This window comes from Chionomys nivalis, chromosome 23 (genome assembly GCF_950005125.1).
Source record: "Chionomys nivalis chromosome 23, mChiNiv1.1, whole genome shotgun sequence".
Classification (NCBI taxonomy): Eukaryota; Metazoa; Chordata; class Mammalia; order Rodentia; family Cricetidae; genus Chionomys; species Chionomys nivalis.
In genome coordinates, this window is record NC_080108.1 from 27,600,897 (window position 1) to 27,618,416 (window position 17,520).

General features: G+C 44.6%; 2 protein-coding genes across 2 annotated transcripts in view; one reads left to right on the forward strand and one right to left on the reverse strand.

The window, feature by feature from the left end:
• Window positions 1-17,520, forward strand: part of Entrep2 (endosomal transmembrane epsin interactor 2) — a 391,900-nt gene that overhangs the window by 313,864 nt on the left and 60,516 nt on the right. The window contains exon 4 of the mRNA XM_057756120.1: window positions 8,444-8,578. Within this exon, the coding sequence (XP_057612103.1) occupies window positions 8,444-8,578 (135 nt within the window). The remainder of the gene's footprint in view (window positions 1-8,443; window positions 8,579-17,520) is intronic.
• On the reverse strand, window positions 12,735-13,602 carry LOC130865210 (histone H2A.Z). The gene has a single exon (XM_057756123.1). The coding sequence runs from the start codon at window positions 13,501-13,503 to the stop codon at window positions 13,117-13,119; it is 387 nt and encodes a 128-aa protein (XP_057612106.1). The 5' UTR covers window positions 13,504-13,602; the 3' UTR covers window positions 12,735-13,116.

Genomic DNA, 17,520 nt, shown 5'->3' on the forward strand with positions numbered 1-17,520 from the left:
GTCACTGACACTGAAATAGCTCATGCCAAAGCCAAAACTGTTTCTGCACTGCAGGGTAATCCCGGGGAAAGGAAGGCAGGTTGGTTTAGCTGAAAAGCATATTTTTTTTATTTTTTTTTTCACTCCAAAGTACCCTCTAGTGGCCCCGGGAAAGGGACATCCGAATAAATCTTTCCCATCAGTTATTTCACCGAGTTGGTGATTAATTCCAAGAAGAGTTCGGGAAAGCTCATGATTATTTCCCTGACCCTGACATCTGGGTGTGCAGGCAGCTGACAGATTTATTTCAAGAGTGCCCCCTTGGCGTTGGGGGTCACTGGAAAAGACACAGCAGAGCTTTGCAAATGAAACCACAGTAATTCTTTGTGAATCTCTTTGGCGCATTTAACCTGCCCCCCTTATTTATGGTCCATCAGCCTGTCTGGGAGTAGAAAGGGCTTAGACAACAAAAAGAGGGATGCTCCACCCCTGCCGTCCTCTGATAGAAGCACAAATAAACTAGATATGTGACCTTCAGGTGCTGCCAAAGGACAGGCCGGGGGAAGACTGAACCTGGGAGCTGAGTTATTAGCCCAGGGGAGGCAAGGCAGGAGAGGGGAGACAGAGGCCAGCGAGAGTGAACTGTTGGCTCACAGAGGGCACGCCAAAGTCACAAGGATTTTTACTTTATGTCCGTTGAAAGCCTACCTATTCTTGTGTTTTCCATTCATTATTCAGTAGATTCTGTGGGTCAGCAAAGCAGTGACTTTGTGCTCAGCCATGCCCAGCTGCAGCTAATGGGAGCATTCTGAGCATGCTTGAGGTAGGTGAGGCTGAGTGCGGGAATCCGTCCGTGGCTTGTCTGTGTTCCTAACTACAATAGTTTGCTGGGATATAGCTGTCACCTGTTGAAGGTCACAGAGTGCTCAAAGTATCATTGAACCACATAACTCTCTGGGACCCTGCTAAAGATCGGACAGAGCCAATGTCGTGTGCTAGTGCTATTGCCGTCATTATTTTAATTAATAAGTCTGTGAAAACCAGATATTAATTTTCAGTTGTGGCAGAAAACACACTTTGTAGCATGGATAATAAAAGCCCAGAGATGGCTATAGAGGCAGTAAGCCACTAGAGAGACTTTTTACCTCTACCAATGCTCAGACCTAAGGGGTGATCCTCAGTCTGCCTAGATTGTACTGGGTCTCTACCAAACCTCAAGCTCCACACGCCAGTGAGTTCCTGCCTGTTCCCTCTTATGTTCCTCTTTCTGCCTCCCTAGTGCTGGGATTAAAGGTGTGAACCACAACCCACCTGGATCTGTTTCTGGATCCATCTTGTGTAGCCCAGGGTAGCCTTGAACTCATAGAGATCCGTCTGCCTCTGTTTCCCGAGTCCTAGGATTAAAGGTGTGCGCCACCACTCCGGGCCTCTAGAGCCTTAGCTTTGCACTCCGAACTTCGGGCAAGCTTTATGTATTAAAATACAAATTAAATATCACTACAGCACATCTTAAAATTTCCTACCTTAACCATGTGTACAATATCACGAAGCCCATTTTCCGCTTCTTTACACAATTCCCGTCTTGGAAAACTAGATGTCTCCCTCCTCCTTCCTGCCCCACCCAGCAGGATCCCACAGTGGCCTGCCTTCTGCAACTGTGGTTCCTTTCACCCAGTGTATGCACCAAGTGGACTTGCTACATTGTTTCCCACAAAGGCCACACAATTGTGCCTTCTTGCCAGTAATATACAAGGGAATGTACAAGAGAATTCTAATTTGTATACATTCTTGCCTAAACTTTAAGCATCTTTTGTTGTATGTGTATATATATATATATATATATATTTATATATATTACATATTTACATCTAACTATATATTAAACATTGAGTAATGCCCTGTATCCCCCGACCAACTCTTGCCCTTCCCATTAGTTTCCTTTGTTCCATACAGTTCCGTTTCTACTTTAATTCATCTCTATGCTTCTGTGTGAGATGTAGGGACCACAAATAAAAGGAAACGTGGTACTGTGTGACTGACTGCCTTCGTTCAAGGTGACGATATTTCCAGTTGCCTCTAATTTCCTGAAAAATTGCCCAATTCCATTCTCCCGTACCTGTGAATGAAATTCTACTGAATATGCACATCGCCTTCTCTTTATCCACTCCTCCGTTGTTGGGCATCTAGGTTGGTTCCATAACACAGCTACTGAGAGCAGTGCACCTATACCCACTGAACTCGGTTGACTCCGAGTCTTTCAGGTAGACAGACGGGGGTGAAATAGCTGGATCATGGACTGGGTCTGTTTCTAGTGTTTTTGAGACTTCCCGTAGTGACTTCCATAGTGGCTGCATGAGTTCACACCACCACCAAGCTCGCTCCTTGTAAGTAGACTATTTTTTCCCTACACCAGACTGAAATGTCATTGTTCCTGTATCGCACTCTGCTGGGTCGTTGATCCTCTTTCTGACACTCTCTTACTGGTCTCTATTTTAAAACCATTATATTAGTGTTTTGATTTCAGCACCTTGAACATGAGATTGAGAGCCACCCCTCCCATGGTTATCCTTTGTAAAGAACATTCTGGGTAATTCTTGCATGTGTTGTTTTTCTATAAGATCTCTAAAGTACCATCTTCCAATCAGCCTGCAGCATTGGGATTCTGATTGAACCCCCATCACACTGCCATGTCTTCCTTGGGAAAGCTCACATCTGGAGGGTTTGCAGCTCTCTCCATCCAGGAACCAGCTGTGTACCTGCCTCGATTCTCTAGTCTAACAAGGCTTGCTGTTTATCTGTGAGAACTTTTAAGAAACAACTCTTTTCCTGTTCTTAATTGGCTTAAAGTGACACCTGCTTCTTCAGTCTATTGAAATCACGCGCCATTTTACCAATATATTTACTGCAGGTGGGAATACAATTAACGTAGCCACTCTGTAAAACAGTGTAGGAGTTCTGCAGAAATGATATCGAACTGCCATGTGATCTGGCTACCCTACTTCTTGGTCTGTGTCCCAAGGATATAAACGATGTGTGCTGGAAGGATGGCGGCACACAGAGGTGGGTTCATTGCTTCTCTTCATAACAAAAATATGGAAACAACATGAAAACCCATTGTTAGATCGATGGTTACATCCCATGGTACTTGTAAGCCCTTGAAAGATGGAAATTCTGTCATTTGTAAGAAACATGGGTCCTGTGCTAAGTGAAACAAGCCAGGCCCAGAAAGTCAAGCACCATGTGAGCCACTTACATTGGAATCCAAATAATGACCTCATAGGAACAGAATAATAATCCCTGTAGCAGGAGACATGAAAAGGATGTGCCGGTCAAAAGATAGGCAGTTTCAGTTAGATAGTGGTTCTCAACCTGTGGGTCACGACCCCTTTGAGAGTTGAACTACCCTTTCACAGGGTCACCTAAAACCATCAAAGTATCAGCTGGTTTACATTATGATTCATAAAAGTAGCAAAATTACCGTTATGAAGTAGCAATGAAAATTATTTTATGGCCGGGAGGATCACCACAATGTGAGGAATTGTATTAAAGAGTCATAGCATTAGGAAAGTTGAGAGCCATTGAGGTAGACAGAAGGAATAAGCCTTAGCGAGCTCTTGAGCAGTGGTATGTATAATAAATGACAGTACTGTGTATATTTAAAAATTGCTAAAGGTAGATTTTGAAGTGTTTTACCACAAAAGAATTGGTTTGTGGAATGACAGATTTGTAAACTGGGGCAACGAAATTCACAATGTAAAATCAACAGTGCGCTAAATCCCCATAGACTTATAATATATATATGATTAATTTTAACAAAAAATAATAGAGACACTGAGGAATAGCAAAATTAATCCACCATAATTTCAGGACTCTCCAGAACAAAATAGCCAAATCCAGAAGGTTTCACTGGCAAATATACCAAACATTTTAAAAATTAATATCATTTCTACATGCTATTTGAGGATATAGAAGAGAAAGTTACACTCCTTGGTTGGTTTAATGAAACTGGTATCAATTCTACCAAAAGGACACAGACAATGCAGAAAAAAAAAAAAGACCTGGAGATTACTCAGTAATATATGCACAGAAGTCCTTCAAAATAGCAAAAGGAAATACATATTCATGTTTCTAAATGATACATATCATTACAAAGCCAATCAATTTAATCCACTCGTTCAACAGGACCGAGAAGCAGAGCCACATGGTTATATTAGCTGTTGCAGGAAGGACAGTTGGCAAAACTGAACGTCCTCTTGTGATTTAAAAAAATAACGTATCAGATTTAAAAAAATATTGTATGAAAAAAATCGATTTTCCATTTAAAAAAAAAAAAAGGAACCAGAAGTCTCTGATCTGATCTGTAGAACTTGAGAGCAGCCGTGACTGTTTGGAAGAATTTTCTTTTATGTACTGACAACTGTGCCTAACCCGACTGCAGGTTCAGGTTCCACACACCAACTGTAGTAGCCTTCTCCTCACTGAATAATGTCTAAAGGAATTTAAGAAAGTGAGCTCATTCTTTTAAGAAAAATATAACAAACAAAAAAAGACTTAGAAAAATAGGCCTAGGCAATGCCCTCAAGCTGGAAACGAGGCTGCGGAATCCTACAGTTAACACAGTTGGTGCTGGAAGAATGAGTACTTTTCCCCTGAAATGCAGAACACAGCAAGCCTGCTTATTCTCTCAGGTCTTACTCAGCATGGATACAGCGATGGGAGTTCCAGCCTATGTAGTCAGACAAGAATATAAAATTACAGGCATAGAGATCGCAAAGGAAAATGTAAAACCAACTCGATTTAGATGGCATTGATGTCTTTGTGTGAAATCACAAAATGAAAGCTTTTAAAGGACAGCAAACAATGCAAATAGATAACACCAACAAAGAACTAACAGATGGGTTTGGAAAGGTGACAGGACACGCTGAAACCCACAATTCGATGTGTTGGTCTACCTTGGGAATGAGAAAGAAGACACTGAAATGTGAAATGAAGTATCATTTCTAGTCACTCAAAATACGTATAAATCTAACAAAGCGTGTGTCAGGCTCATTCACTGAAAATTCTGTAACAGTAGTGAAATAAATCAAGGCGAGTGGAGGGATGTGCCCTATTCTTGAATTCAAACATAACGTAAAAATCAGTGTGTCCATTCTTCCTAAATTGATGCGCAGGGTTATTTGACGCCTATCAAAATCCCAGCGAGAGTTTTTATAGACACCGACAGTCATATTCTAAAGCATATATAGGAGTAAGAGGAGGAAATAAAATGGGAGAAAAGAATAAAATGGGGAGGGAACTTCTTTTCCATTTCTGGATTATAGCTGCAGTAATCAAGACTGTGTGCGGTAGAGACAGACAGACAGACCAGTGAAGCCAGAAGTGGATTCACATGGATCTGAAGCAATGCAGAGGAGAAGGCCTTGCTGCAGGTATTAGATCAGTTAGACATCTCTAGGCACAGATCATCAGCCTCAACCAAAGTCTTGCATCTTACACAAAAATTAACGATAAAAGACTTGCGCATCAAAAAATAGTGATAAACATATAAGGGCATCAGAGAAAATCAGTAGAACGTCATTAGCATCTAGGGCTCAGGAAAAGCTGTTACATTAGTGATTGGAACATACGAGTAAACGTTTGGACATCACCAAAGCTGAAAACTTGCCCTACAGTAATTGTCTTAAGAGGATGAAAAGGGCAATTTTATACCATGAGAAACTGTAGGGACTGCAAGCCACATATTTAACAGAACCGTGTATGTGTGTACTGCCTCCTGGAGTCTGGAGTTATCATGGTTTTATTATGCTGTGTATGGTGTCCTACATTCCTGTTTCTAATTCTCCTCGGTCGCTCCAGAAGGACTGAGAATCTGTCAATATGAGCCTGCCCCAGTGGCTTTGGCGAGCTTTGTTTCCCATTTTTGGAATAGATTCCAGAGCCTCTGTCTCCTGCTTCAGTGTGACTCGCTTGGTAGCAGAGATGGTCTGTTTGCTCTTTTCTTATTGCTTTAGAATTTCCTCTATCTCTTGCCTGTGTGCATTCTTCTTGGCTTAGTCTCTCATTTTGGTGAACTTTTCCCTTCATTACTTTTCTTGCCAAAATTATGAAGCCCGAATATGAAAGTTAAGGACACTGACACTGTTCTGGTGGCATGTAAATTGGTTAGAACACACACACACACACACACAGTAGACATTTTCCTGCATAATCTACTACAAAGACCCCTAGAGGCTCAGTAGCTCCATTCAGAGGTCTATTTATCCTCAAATGAAATGCTATGTATGTGACTTGGAATGCAGGATGGCTAAGCAGCTTTACTCTTAACTACTGTCTTAGTTAGGTTTCTGTTGCCATGAAAAGACACCACAGCCACAGCAACTCTTATAAAGCAAACATTTAATTGGGATGGCTCGCATACAGTTTCAGAGGTCAGTCCATTATTGTCATGGGGAGCATTCAGCATACAGGCAGATGTGCTGCTGTGTGCAACAGGAAGTTGAGTGGCTGTCATGCTAAGGGAGGCTTAAGCCAGAGGCATCAAAGTTCACCCCCACAGTGACACACTTCCTCTAACAAGGCCACACCTCCTAATAGCTCCATTCCCTTTGGAGGTCATTTTCGTTCAAACCACCACAACTACCAAGCAATGGGAACAACTCAAATGTCCATCAGTAGGTTAGTCACAAAATCCCCAGTCCCCAGTCTTGAGGGTGTCCTGGGATGCATCCGAAGCTGTTCTCCTGTGGATTGATGTGGAGGTTCTGGGGCTACAAGCTTGCACGCGAGGAAAGAAAAGGCATAAAGGAAGAAGCACTGTGGATAAACACTTAGAAGCCTAGGTAAGCATTGTGGGGGAGAGTTACAGGAACTCTGGGAAAGAGCTTAGTGTGGGCGTTGTTCAGGGACGCATCTCAAATGAAAAGGCAACTTGACATCTGGGGACCAGAGCTGCATACCTGCAGGGGGCATGCCTTGTAGGAAGAGCCAGCACCTGATGAATCCCTGCACATTCCTTAGCTCTGCGGATGTGGTGGATGCGTCCTGCCCACATCCAGTGATTAGGAATGACAGGCATGATACATGGATGCCTATGGCGCCATCCTTCGCAGTACATCATACGATGAAAACTCATTTGTTACAGTTACAGCGGGCCAATATTTGTCTGAAAATAACATGGGCACTTTGAGTCACCTGGTGTGAAGCGTTTGTCAGGATTTATTGGAAGTGGGCACCTGCTAGTCTGAGGGAAGGAATTTGTTTCATGTTCCATCAGCTTTGAATAAAATCCCACCGGTTTAAGTGACTGTTTTCTGTTTAGGCATTTTATATCCGGGTTTGCTTTTCTTTTCTTTTTAAAATCCCATTTCTGCTCAGGCACTGGCAAATCTGTTCTTTTTCTTGTAGCGGAGAATCTCATACCTTATTTCCTGCTTTGCCACTGTTTTTCAAAGTTCTATGAATGCATTTGTTTCCTCCCATGGCCCTTAATTTTCTGAGCTATTTTAATTTATTCAGAATCCCCTGACAGTGACCGTTCATGTAGTATGACAACAAGCTGAAACTCCAGGGAAACAAAACAACTATTAGGTAGGGGTGGGGATGGGAAACCCCACCGAGCCTTGAAGATTAAGATGGGCTGCATGCTGGTGGATGGAAAGGACGTCCAGGGACCATGGAGTGATGGAGTAAGAGGAGATTTCTGGCCATGAGAGAAGAACGAGGCAAAGCTCATCTCTACAGAGCAGTAAATGGCGGAGCGACTTTCAGATTGCGGTTATTCTGTAGCTCACCTGCAGTTCATGCAACTTAAAGACTGCTTGAAAAATAATGTTCCTCTCTTTCTGCGTGTGTGCGTGCGTGCGTGCGTGCGTGAGAGAGAGAGAGAGAGAGAGAGAGAGAGAGAGAGAGAGAGAGAGAAGACATACACATGTGCCACCAGAGCAAACCTTGGGAATCTGTCCTCCCCTTCCACCTTGCTTAAAACAGTGTCTCTAGTGGAGGAAGGGGTAACTGCATTTGGAATGTATTGGATGAGAGAAGAATTTTCTCAAGATAGATTTTAAGAATCTATGTTCTTTGTCGCTGTACACACCAAACTGTGAGCTTCAGGGACTCTCCTGCCTCTGCCTCCCGTTCTGCTATAGGAACACTAGGGTTATAGGCATGTACTACCTTGCCTAGCTTCCCCTAGGCTTTAGGGATTCAAACTCAGATAACCAGTGTGCATGAGGCACCCCTTACCCGCTGAGCCAGCTCTCCAGCTCCGCTTTCTTTTTTAATGATTGCTTTGTGAAAAGAAGTTGAAGTAATTCGTGGCCTTGGTCAATGGAAATTGTTTTAGCTGTCCTGGTCTGTTTCCAATGGAGCCATTTCACGTGTCCTTGCTGTGTCATAACATACCTCAGAGCATACTTCGGAGGCCAGATGCCGTGCTAATGCGAGACTTGTCTGTGTTCCTGTTCAGATAAAATTCGACAGCGTGGAGGTGTGCGTCTGCTGTGAACTGCAGCACCACTCATCCGGATGCAGCAACCTCGGGGAGACACTGAAGTTGAACCCGCTGCAGGAGAACTGCAATGCTGTGCGCCTGACCTTGAAGGTGAGGCTGGGAGGTGCCTGCTGCAGGCTCTTCCCTCTCCTGGAGACAGGAGGAAGATTTATTAGCATAGCGAATCCTTTCAGCTCCTGACTCATCCAGGTGGCTGGATGCTGAGGATCATCCTTCCAGGAAAAGTATTTTAAAGCATTGTAGATTGTCCTTTGGAAGCTCTGATATCTGGGTCCCTGTTTCCATCTTTGCCAGGTCATTTTCCTGCCTCTGACAAATCAAAGCAGGATAAGAATGGCTGAAAGAACTCTTCACAGATGAGCTTACCGTGATTACAGTCTCTGCTGTGACTCCATCAAGGTCTACATGGTGATTCGTTTGACTTCTAAAATGATACGTAGGGCTGGTGAGATGGCTTGGTGGGTACAGACCCTTGGCATCAAGTTAGTGACCTGAGTTAGAACCCCAGAGCCCACATGGAAGGAGGAGAGAACTGACCCCAGAACGATGTCTCCTTTCCTTCTCACACACAGTGGTGTTCTCATGCAACCAACATATAAAGGACAAATAAATAAACAAACAAGCAAATGTAACTAAATGATAAAGGAAGGAATCTTATCATCGCCCATGGTTCTTACATAAAGAATTTGATCCTTTTTAAAGGGAGTATATTTTCCGGGCGCGATGACAATCCTTTAATCCCAGCACTCCAGAGGCAGGTGGATCTCTGTGAGTTCCAGGCCAGCCAGGGCCAGACAGTGAGATCTGTGGAAATGCTATCTATATTATCCCCCCCGCCCCCACACACACACCTGTCTTCTTTCAAGGGCTATTTTACTGAAAACCCAAAGTGGCTGCTTAAAAATACAGTCAACCCAGTCCTTTTCTTGGAAGGAAGTGGCTGAAATGTTGTGGAAGCTGTGCTGCCATCAAAGGACCTTTTTGTTGGTGAGGAGACTGTTCACGGTGGAGAGCTCTGGCCTATGGCAGGAAACCACTTCTGTGGACCCCAGGCTCTAAAGACAGATGCCTCCAACCTGGGAAGAAGAAGGACAGTGGCCACATGGGATGTACCTATGCTTAGTTTGGAGGTAGTTTCCCCAATACCTGCTCTATCCACATGGGGAAATGGGCCAAGTTCTGGCTCCTAGTACCCACCAAAGTGACAGCCTGTGAAAACGGGGGAAGCCAGAGCTGCAGGTTCACAGGGATGCTTCTCTGGTACCAACTATTTCTTGTGGCCCTCCATTACATATCTTCATAGTCCACGCATCTCATATGCTGGGGTCTGCTCAGGAGCAGTGTCCAGTGCCTGCGTGGCCATTCATAGCCCACTGCAATGGGGAATGAACAGACTTTGCTTGCTGTAAGATCTCTTTCTGATATCGTGTAAGTTAGTGCTTGAGCCCAGGTATGCTTTCTCTCTGCATGTAAAGAACATAATCAGACCATAGGTAATTACAAAGACGGTACGACCACCACCTCCTGGAAAAGCCAGCAAGCCTCCAGGGCATCTCAGGCTCTGAGGACCACTTGTGTGTGTCACTTTATGGCACTATAAAAAATATCCAAGTAATCTGCTTGGAAGAGGAAAGGTTTAGTTTGTTGTATAGTGTTAGAGTTTTAAGTGTGTGATCAAATAATGTCTTCTGCTCTGGGCTGTGGTGAGCCTGCAGAGCATGACAGGGGTGTGTCGTGTAACAGAACCACTCACCTCACTGCTGGCAAGGCAGTGGAAGCAAAAGAGGAAAGATCAGGCTCCCACAATCCCCCAGGAGGGTTTCTACCAGTGACCCGAGGACTCTTGAAGTCTTGCTTCCTAAACCCTGAAGCTTTTAATATTTACTTATTTTTATTTTATATGTACAAATATAAAATTGCCTGTATGTACCTGGTGACCACGGAAGCCAGAGCAGGGTGAAACAGGAATTATAAATGGTTATGAACTGCCCGTGTGGGTGCTGGGAATCGAACTCTGTTCCTCTATAAGAGCAGCAAGTGCTCTTAACTGCTACGCCATCTCTCCAGCCCCAAGGATCCAGCTTCTAACAGTGAACCATCAGCAGACATTTAGCCAAACCATCCTGCTATTTTATAAGCTAATGGGTTATGGAGTCTTTGGTCTGCTGCCCCAAGGCCCTGGACTTCCTCTTGGAATCTTTACTCAGTGAGACGCAAGGTCTACTTATATAAAGCCCTCCAAGGAGATGTGAATTGAAGTTTGGGAATGATGTTTTCTCTAAGGTGCAGGTTCAAGCCTAGGATGGCCTGGACTATGAAGTCTCATCCTTGTGTACTGTCTCTTGATGAGGAGAGGCAATGGGAAATTTGTTTATGGAGTAGCCAAATGGAATGAAGTCCAGGAGCTCGAGCCAAGGCTGGCTAGCATAGCTGACTGTTTGAACCTTGTCAGTGGCTCTTCCTCGTGTAGATGCAGATACCCCGGATACCGATAAGAGTTGAAGACAAAAGAAAGGCTCTCCCAAACTTCTTATTGATCCTTTTTGCAAAATACACTCAAGGCAGAAGCTGTCAAAGCTGATGGCAGAAGGCTCAAGGGAGACAGGGTTGAGGACCACGGTGGGAGGGTAATGATCTAGTCATAGCAGTGACGGGAATTAGGAGAAGGGGACCTTGCCCCACCCCCAAATGGAGGTCTCTATAGGGGATAGTGGCACTGGGATGAGAACTTGCTTTTGCCTGAGAGCAGCGAGATGGAGACTATTGGACCCGAGTGTCTGTCTGTGGCTTATTGCTGTCTTCCAGTTTTGTTATTTTTCCGAACTTGTTTCTATTATCCTAGGTTCTTAGCATTTCCATATACATTTTAGAACAAGCCTGTCAGTTTCTATGGTCGCCCCGCTGGGATTCTGATTGAGATCGTGTGGAACCCACACATTACTTTGAACAGGTCTACTTAGGTCTCCTTTTATTCCAACAGTGTTTATTATCTTCATCAGCATGTAATTTTCAGTTTATAGCTCTTCACACATTCTGAGTTATTTATCCCTTTTCCCCATTTATTTTCATAATACTTTAGAATCTCTTATTGTTATATCTGAATTTGATGCTTGCTACTGATCTTGGGTCCCGTGGTCTTGCTAAAGTCAGTTTCTAGCAGTAGGGACTCTTTGGTAGCTGATCCTTTGTAATACAGAGGTCGTTTTACATCTCCTATTCTGTGTTAGCCAGGGGTCTCTAGAGAACAGACCCAGCAGGACACTTATAGACATAAATACAGTCAGGGGGTCTTTCTATGGGCACTGAGAAGTCTCCCAGCAGGCTGTCCACAAGTTGAAGATTCTAAGATTCTGGCAATGAAGCTCAGTCCAAGCCAAAAGCTTCCGGATCAAGGAAACAGATTATAACCTTCAGTGGCGTAGGTCCTGGCGTTCATAGTGCTTGAAGTTCTCTGATGTCGCAGGCAGGACATCAGGACTGAGAATAGGTACCTCACCTTCATGTTTTGTTGTGTCTGAGGCTTAGGCTGATTGGATGGTGCCCTAACCACACTGAGAATAGACTTCCCCACTTGCTCCACTGACTTGTGGGCAGCTCTCCTTCATAGACACGCCTGGGATCAGTGCTTTACTGGTTCTCTGGACATCCTTCATCCAGTCCATCAACTCCTGGAATGACCCCTTCACACCCCAGTCTGGATGGCTCACTCACCTTCTTTGCTATAACCGGGAACTTCAGGGCACTGCCAAGTGGAGTTGGGAAGGGGGAACACACATTCCCTGCTCCTGACATTAAAGCTTATAAATACTGTTTGTTCCAAATTGCCCAGTGATTCCCATCACTGGATAGTAAATTCCACTCCCGCCCATGAGAGGATGTTGTTGTATTTTGTCGTCCTCTTACAGCATCTACGTAGGTCATCTGCTTATAGAAATCAGGCTCTCAACAAACCAAATACCAGGTATTGTATTCCAGCAGGCAGTGGACATAGCTAAAGCTCTGGAGTCCAACCCCATCCTACAGCTTCTATAGTTTGAGCCATGGTGTTGAATTCCATCTATGTAACCATCAGTTGTCTCTGGATTCTGTCTGTGTGAGCGTCCCTGGGTGGTCCCTAGGTCCTTGGCTACTGAAGGGAAGTTTCTATTGCAGTTTAAGCATAGGTAGAGGTGCAGCTATTGCAGACAGCCCCTAGGTCATTCTTTTTTTTTTTTTTTTTTTTTTTTTTTTTTTTTTTTTTCAGGTTTAAAACTAGTTTGGGATATGACCTTTATTGAGCTTATCCACCAGAGTGGAAATAATGTCTGTACAAAACCAAATGTTTGTTACTATAACTTCTGCATCACAATTAAAATCCAAACAGTTTTTTAAAAACAGTCAACTCAATCAAAACCCACTACTTCAGAATCGATAGCTTCTTTGAAGCCACAGTAACACTTAAATATGGTTAAGACTTGAATGCAGAAATTTGGTTGGTTTGGAAGGCTAACTACTAAGCCTCCAACTTGCTCAAATAGAATTACAAAAGGCAAAATTGTGTTTTTCACAGAGATCAGTCCACTGGAATCACCGACACTGGACAGCTGTTAAGAACAAGAGTCCTGAGATAGTAAGGAATCCAGGCATCCTTAAACGGTCTTCTGTTGTCCCTTCTTCCCAATCAGAGACTTGTGGATGTGCGGGATGACACCACCACCAGCAATTGTAGCCTTGATCAGAGAGTCCAATTCTTCATCTCCACGAATAGCGAGCTGCAAGTGACGTGGGGTAATGCGCTTTACCTTTAAATCTTTTGATGCATTTCCTGCCAATTCTAGTACCTCTGCGGTGAGGTACTCCAGGATGGCTGCGCTGTACACAGCGGCGGTCGCGCCCACACGTCCGTGGCTGGTTGTCCTAGATTTCAGGTGTCGATGAATACGGCCCACAGGGAACTGCAAGCCGGCCCGCTGCGAGCGGGAAACCGCCTTTGTCTTGGCCTTTCCGGAGTCTTTTCCAGCCTTACCGCCAGCCATCTCGGACCGTGCTGAAGATCGGACAAGCGAGAAAGAGTCGAGGCCAGGCGGACGCGCAGCGAGATCCCGGCGCCCACTCCTCCGTCGGACCGCGATTCAAACTGCCCCCTAGGTCATTCTTTAGTAAAATGGGCTCTTGCAGTTTAACAGGATAGCGGTGTCAATCATGTCTTAGGATACCTTTGCAAGCCTTTGCTTTCTTGAGATAAGAGGAAAGGGATTCCGCTGAAACAGGCAGGAGTACAAGCAGAGCTCAGGAAAATTTTTAGCACATCTTAATCCTCCAGCTCTACTTAATCCTGTGGCTCTCAGGCAGAAGTGAGGAAGCCTCCCTGGTGCAGGCAGCAGCACAGCAGAATACTAAACGCTTAGCATATGTTCTCCGTTTCATCTTTGATCTTACACTCTCATTGTCTGCAGTCTGATAGCGTGGAAAGGGACTTCTCTGTGCTGAGCCAACCTGACACCCCAAACTCTTCTCGGTCACATCCCTTGGTTATATTGATGCTCCTAAAGCACTTTTCATTTCTATGACTTTTTTTTTTTTTTTCAAGACAGGGTCTTACAGTGTAGCTTAGGCTGGCCTTGAACTTTGGTGATCTTCCTGCCTCAGCCTATCAACTGCTAGAAATTTCATAGATGAGCTACTACTCCTGGCAGACCACTGTTCCCTATTCGTAGTATTTCCGCTAGACTGGTTCTTCTTGCTTTCATCGGTCTGGTGACTTACCTGTGTGGTCCTGTTCATTGCCCGTCTTTCCGCTAGGGCTGGTGTTTGACTGCATTTACTCCAAGCTGGCTCTCCTACTTCTCCTTGGAGGTTCCCTCTTTCTCTTAGAATTTGGTGGGTTGCCCTGTGACCTGAAGCCTGAATGGACTCAACTTCAGTTGGGATTTTGCAGTCCTGTTCTAACCGTAAAGTGCTGCTTTTGCCTGTTTTCTCTATGAAGTGTATTGGATACTGTTCCAGAAGATTCTATCGCTGCCAATATGAAATTCTTGAGAACAGCTCCCTCAGCAGTTCCATCTTAGGACATGCCACTCTCTTTTGTCACTGAATATTTACATAGAGAAAGTCCTAAGATCCTCCTGACATCTTTTTAGCCTTTCCAGCTGAGGGACGGAAAGTACCTGCTGCTTTCACAGAGGACCTGGGTTCAGTTCCCGGCATCCACACGGTGGCGCACAACCTGCAGTAACTCCACTTCTTGGGGACCCATGCCTCTTCTGACCTCTGCTGGCTCCTGAAGGCACCTGGTGCAACGCATATGCTCAGATGCACGCACATCCGTGTAAACTAAAAATAATTTTAATTGATTTTAAAAATAAATTGTAACTAATCCATTAAAAAGTTATAGCTTTTCCCACACATTGCAAGGCTGTATTTCTCAGCTCCCTGTGGTTGCGGAGGGCACGTGAGCAAATTTATAGGTATAATTTCCAAAGCCTTGACTGTAGGGTGAATCTTTAGAGGTCCTTCCCTCTGCCATGGAAAGTGAAATTTTTCATTGTCTTGCCCCATCAGCTGGATCAGATCACTGCAGGAAACAGAGCCTCCTGCAACTTACTCATTGGGTGTATAATATGAATGAGAAGTAATGTCTTGATGGGATATTTGTAACTGCAGCATGACCAAACCCACCTTGCTTCCATCTTTCTCGTCAGGTACCTGTATGCTCTTACTCATGGTCCATCTTCTCCCGACCCGCAGAGCTGGTATGACAGTTTTTGGGTGTGATTTCAATAGCATTTTTCAATTATTAGGTCTATTAGTTCCACTAAGGCGTGTCTTGATACCACATGGCCATTGGGTATATGTGTCTACATTTTGCTCTATTTCAGACAGTTTTACTTTTTAAAGGATTTATTATTATTATTACAAAAGAATTTCAGCGTGTAGGTGTGCACATATGAGTGCAGGCACCCCTAGAATCCTAAAGAAGGCATGAGATCCATCAGTTACGGCAATTGTCAGCAACCCAGTATGAGTGCTGGGAACCTGACTCGGGTCCTCTGCAAGAGCAGCGTGACTCGGGCCCCAAACCATCTCTCCCACCCCGTATACATTTCTTTGAAGTATGTATCTCCCACCCTGTGCACATTTCTTTGAAGTATGTATTCGATCCCCTGTCCCCCACCCCCAGTTCAGTGTATTTACAACAGTGACATATTTTGTGGACCATTTTTATCTATAGTTCATGACTGCCTCTTTCTTCTCATTTCAAACTGCGTCTTCCACCCCGGTTCACTCTGTTTCTCTGCCGTCTCTCCCAGCTGTCCCTGCATCCACTGTCTTTCCCTTTGCTTTCAGTGTGATGTTGGACTCCGGCAGCCCCCTTGTCAGTCTCCATCGTAGTCCTGGAGCCCTTGGGCCTGGGGCTTGGCATTTGGACCACAACTGCCCTCTCTCTTCATCCTGCTCTTCGCAGGTCTTCCTGAGATCTTTCTTCTGAGCAGTGTGGATGCATCAAAGTACTAAGGCAGATTCCGGACCCTCGATGCTACCCAAACTTGTGCTCTTCGAATAGGTTTGACTTAAGACGTTCTAATTTCTTTTCACAATTATAGGTACTTCTTCCTCCGAGAGACGTATAAATCTAATCGCTTTGTCGCATTTTCTTGTAATTACTGGCGCAGTCATTTTTAGCCCGACATTGCTGTTGAAAACTTAAGACATGCTATGATGGATGGCTTCCTCCGAGGAAGCAAGGGCTCCTCGGGGGCCCTGTGCTGCTTTGCTAGTGGTAGAGCTCTTGGGCCCTAGAACAAATCTGGGTTGTGGGGAATGGGGTCACCTTGGGCAGGACTGATCTGCACAGATGGTCATGGAACCCCTACTTAGCCTTTGAAGAATGCTTCCAATACCTAGTGGAGGAGGGGGCTGGAGAAATGCTTCCTTGATTGGTTTCCTCCATCTATCTGTTTAGGTCAGCAATTGTAGTGGGTTCATTGATCTTTTGTATAGTCCCATTTGAGGTCTTATTTATCTGATTAGTAACACTCTGTGTCTAAGTGTCCATATCAAATTATAGATTATACATCTTGCATTTCTAAGGAACTCAGTTGATGCTGGCAAAAATCCCATATAATCGACTCGGCAGTCAAAGAGCTTTGGTTTTGGTAGTGTTTGAATGACTGGGACTGAATTAGTGAGGTTTGGTTAAATGCACTTGCCTGTGATACTGCCCTCCCTGCCCCCTGTGTGGTACATGGAGTTTACAGAGGAATAATTTGCTAGCCAGGGAAAGAGCCCAGCGCTATGTGTGTGGCTGATGATGAAGGGACTTGGAATCCAGAATAAGATGATGCAGACATTGAGCATCTCATGCCTCGTGTAGTCTTTGCTTGTGTGGAGGCCTCCAAGCCCCTAAATCTTCTTCTGCCTCCTACACTGCCCTGCTCTTCCTCTCCCACCCCACCATATCATGCCACACTGATGCTGTTCTGAAGAGTTAATAGAGAACCCTGGGGCAGAAACACCCTCTCTCTTAAAGATATTGATAGTCCCTGAAACATCATACCATGGCCATGGCAAAATGTCCTATTCTCTAGCTGAGGACAGAACAGAGCCAACAACCTGAGGGGACCCAGAACTCCATTGTGTCAGGCCAGGATTCTCAGATCCCTACAGAGTGGAGCATGATGGCATCCTACTGGCCAAGCACTCATGGCATGGGAAAGAAGACCACAACCTGGGAGAGGTCAGGAGGGGCCCACCGATATGGGCAATGAGTTGTAGGCAAACTTTTCTTTCCCACCTGCCATTTCCCAAATAACGAACATGGAGTCTTAATATTAATTATAAATGCTTGGCCAATAGCTCAGGTTTGTTACTACCTAACTCATATTTTAAACTAATCCATATTTCTTATCTGCACTTTGCCATGTGGCTTGGTTCCTTTCCTCAGTGTAGCATGTCCATCTTGCTTCTCTCTGCATCTGCTGGTGACTCCTGGCTCTGCCCTTCTTCCCAGCATCCTCCTAGTCTGCCTCTCCCACCAAATCTCTTCCTGCCCA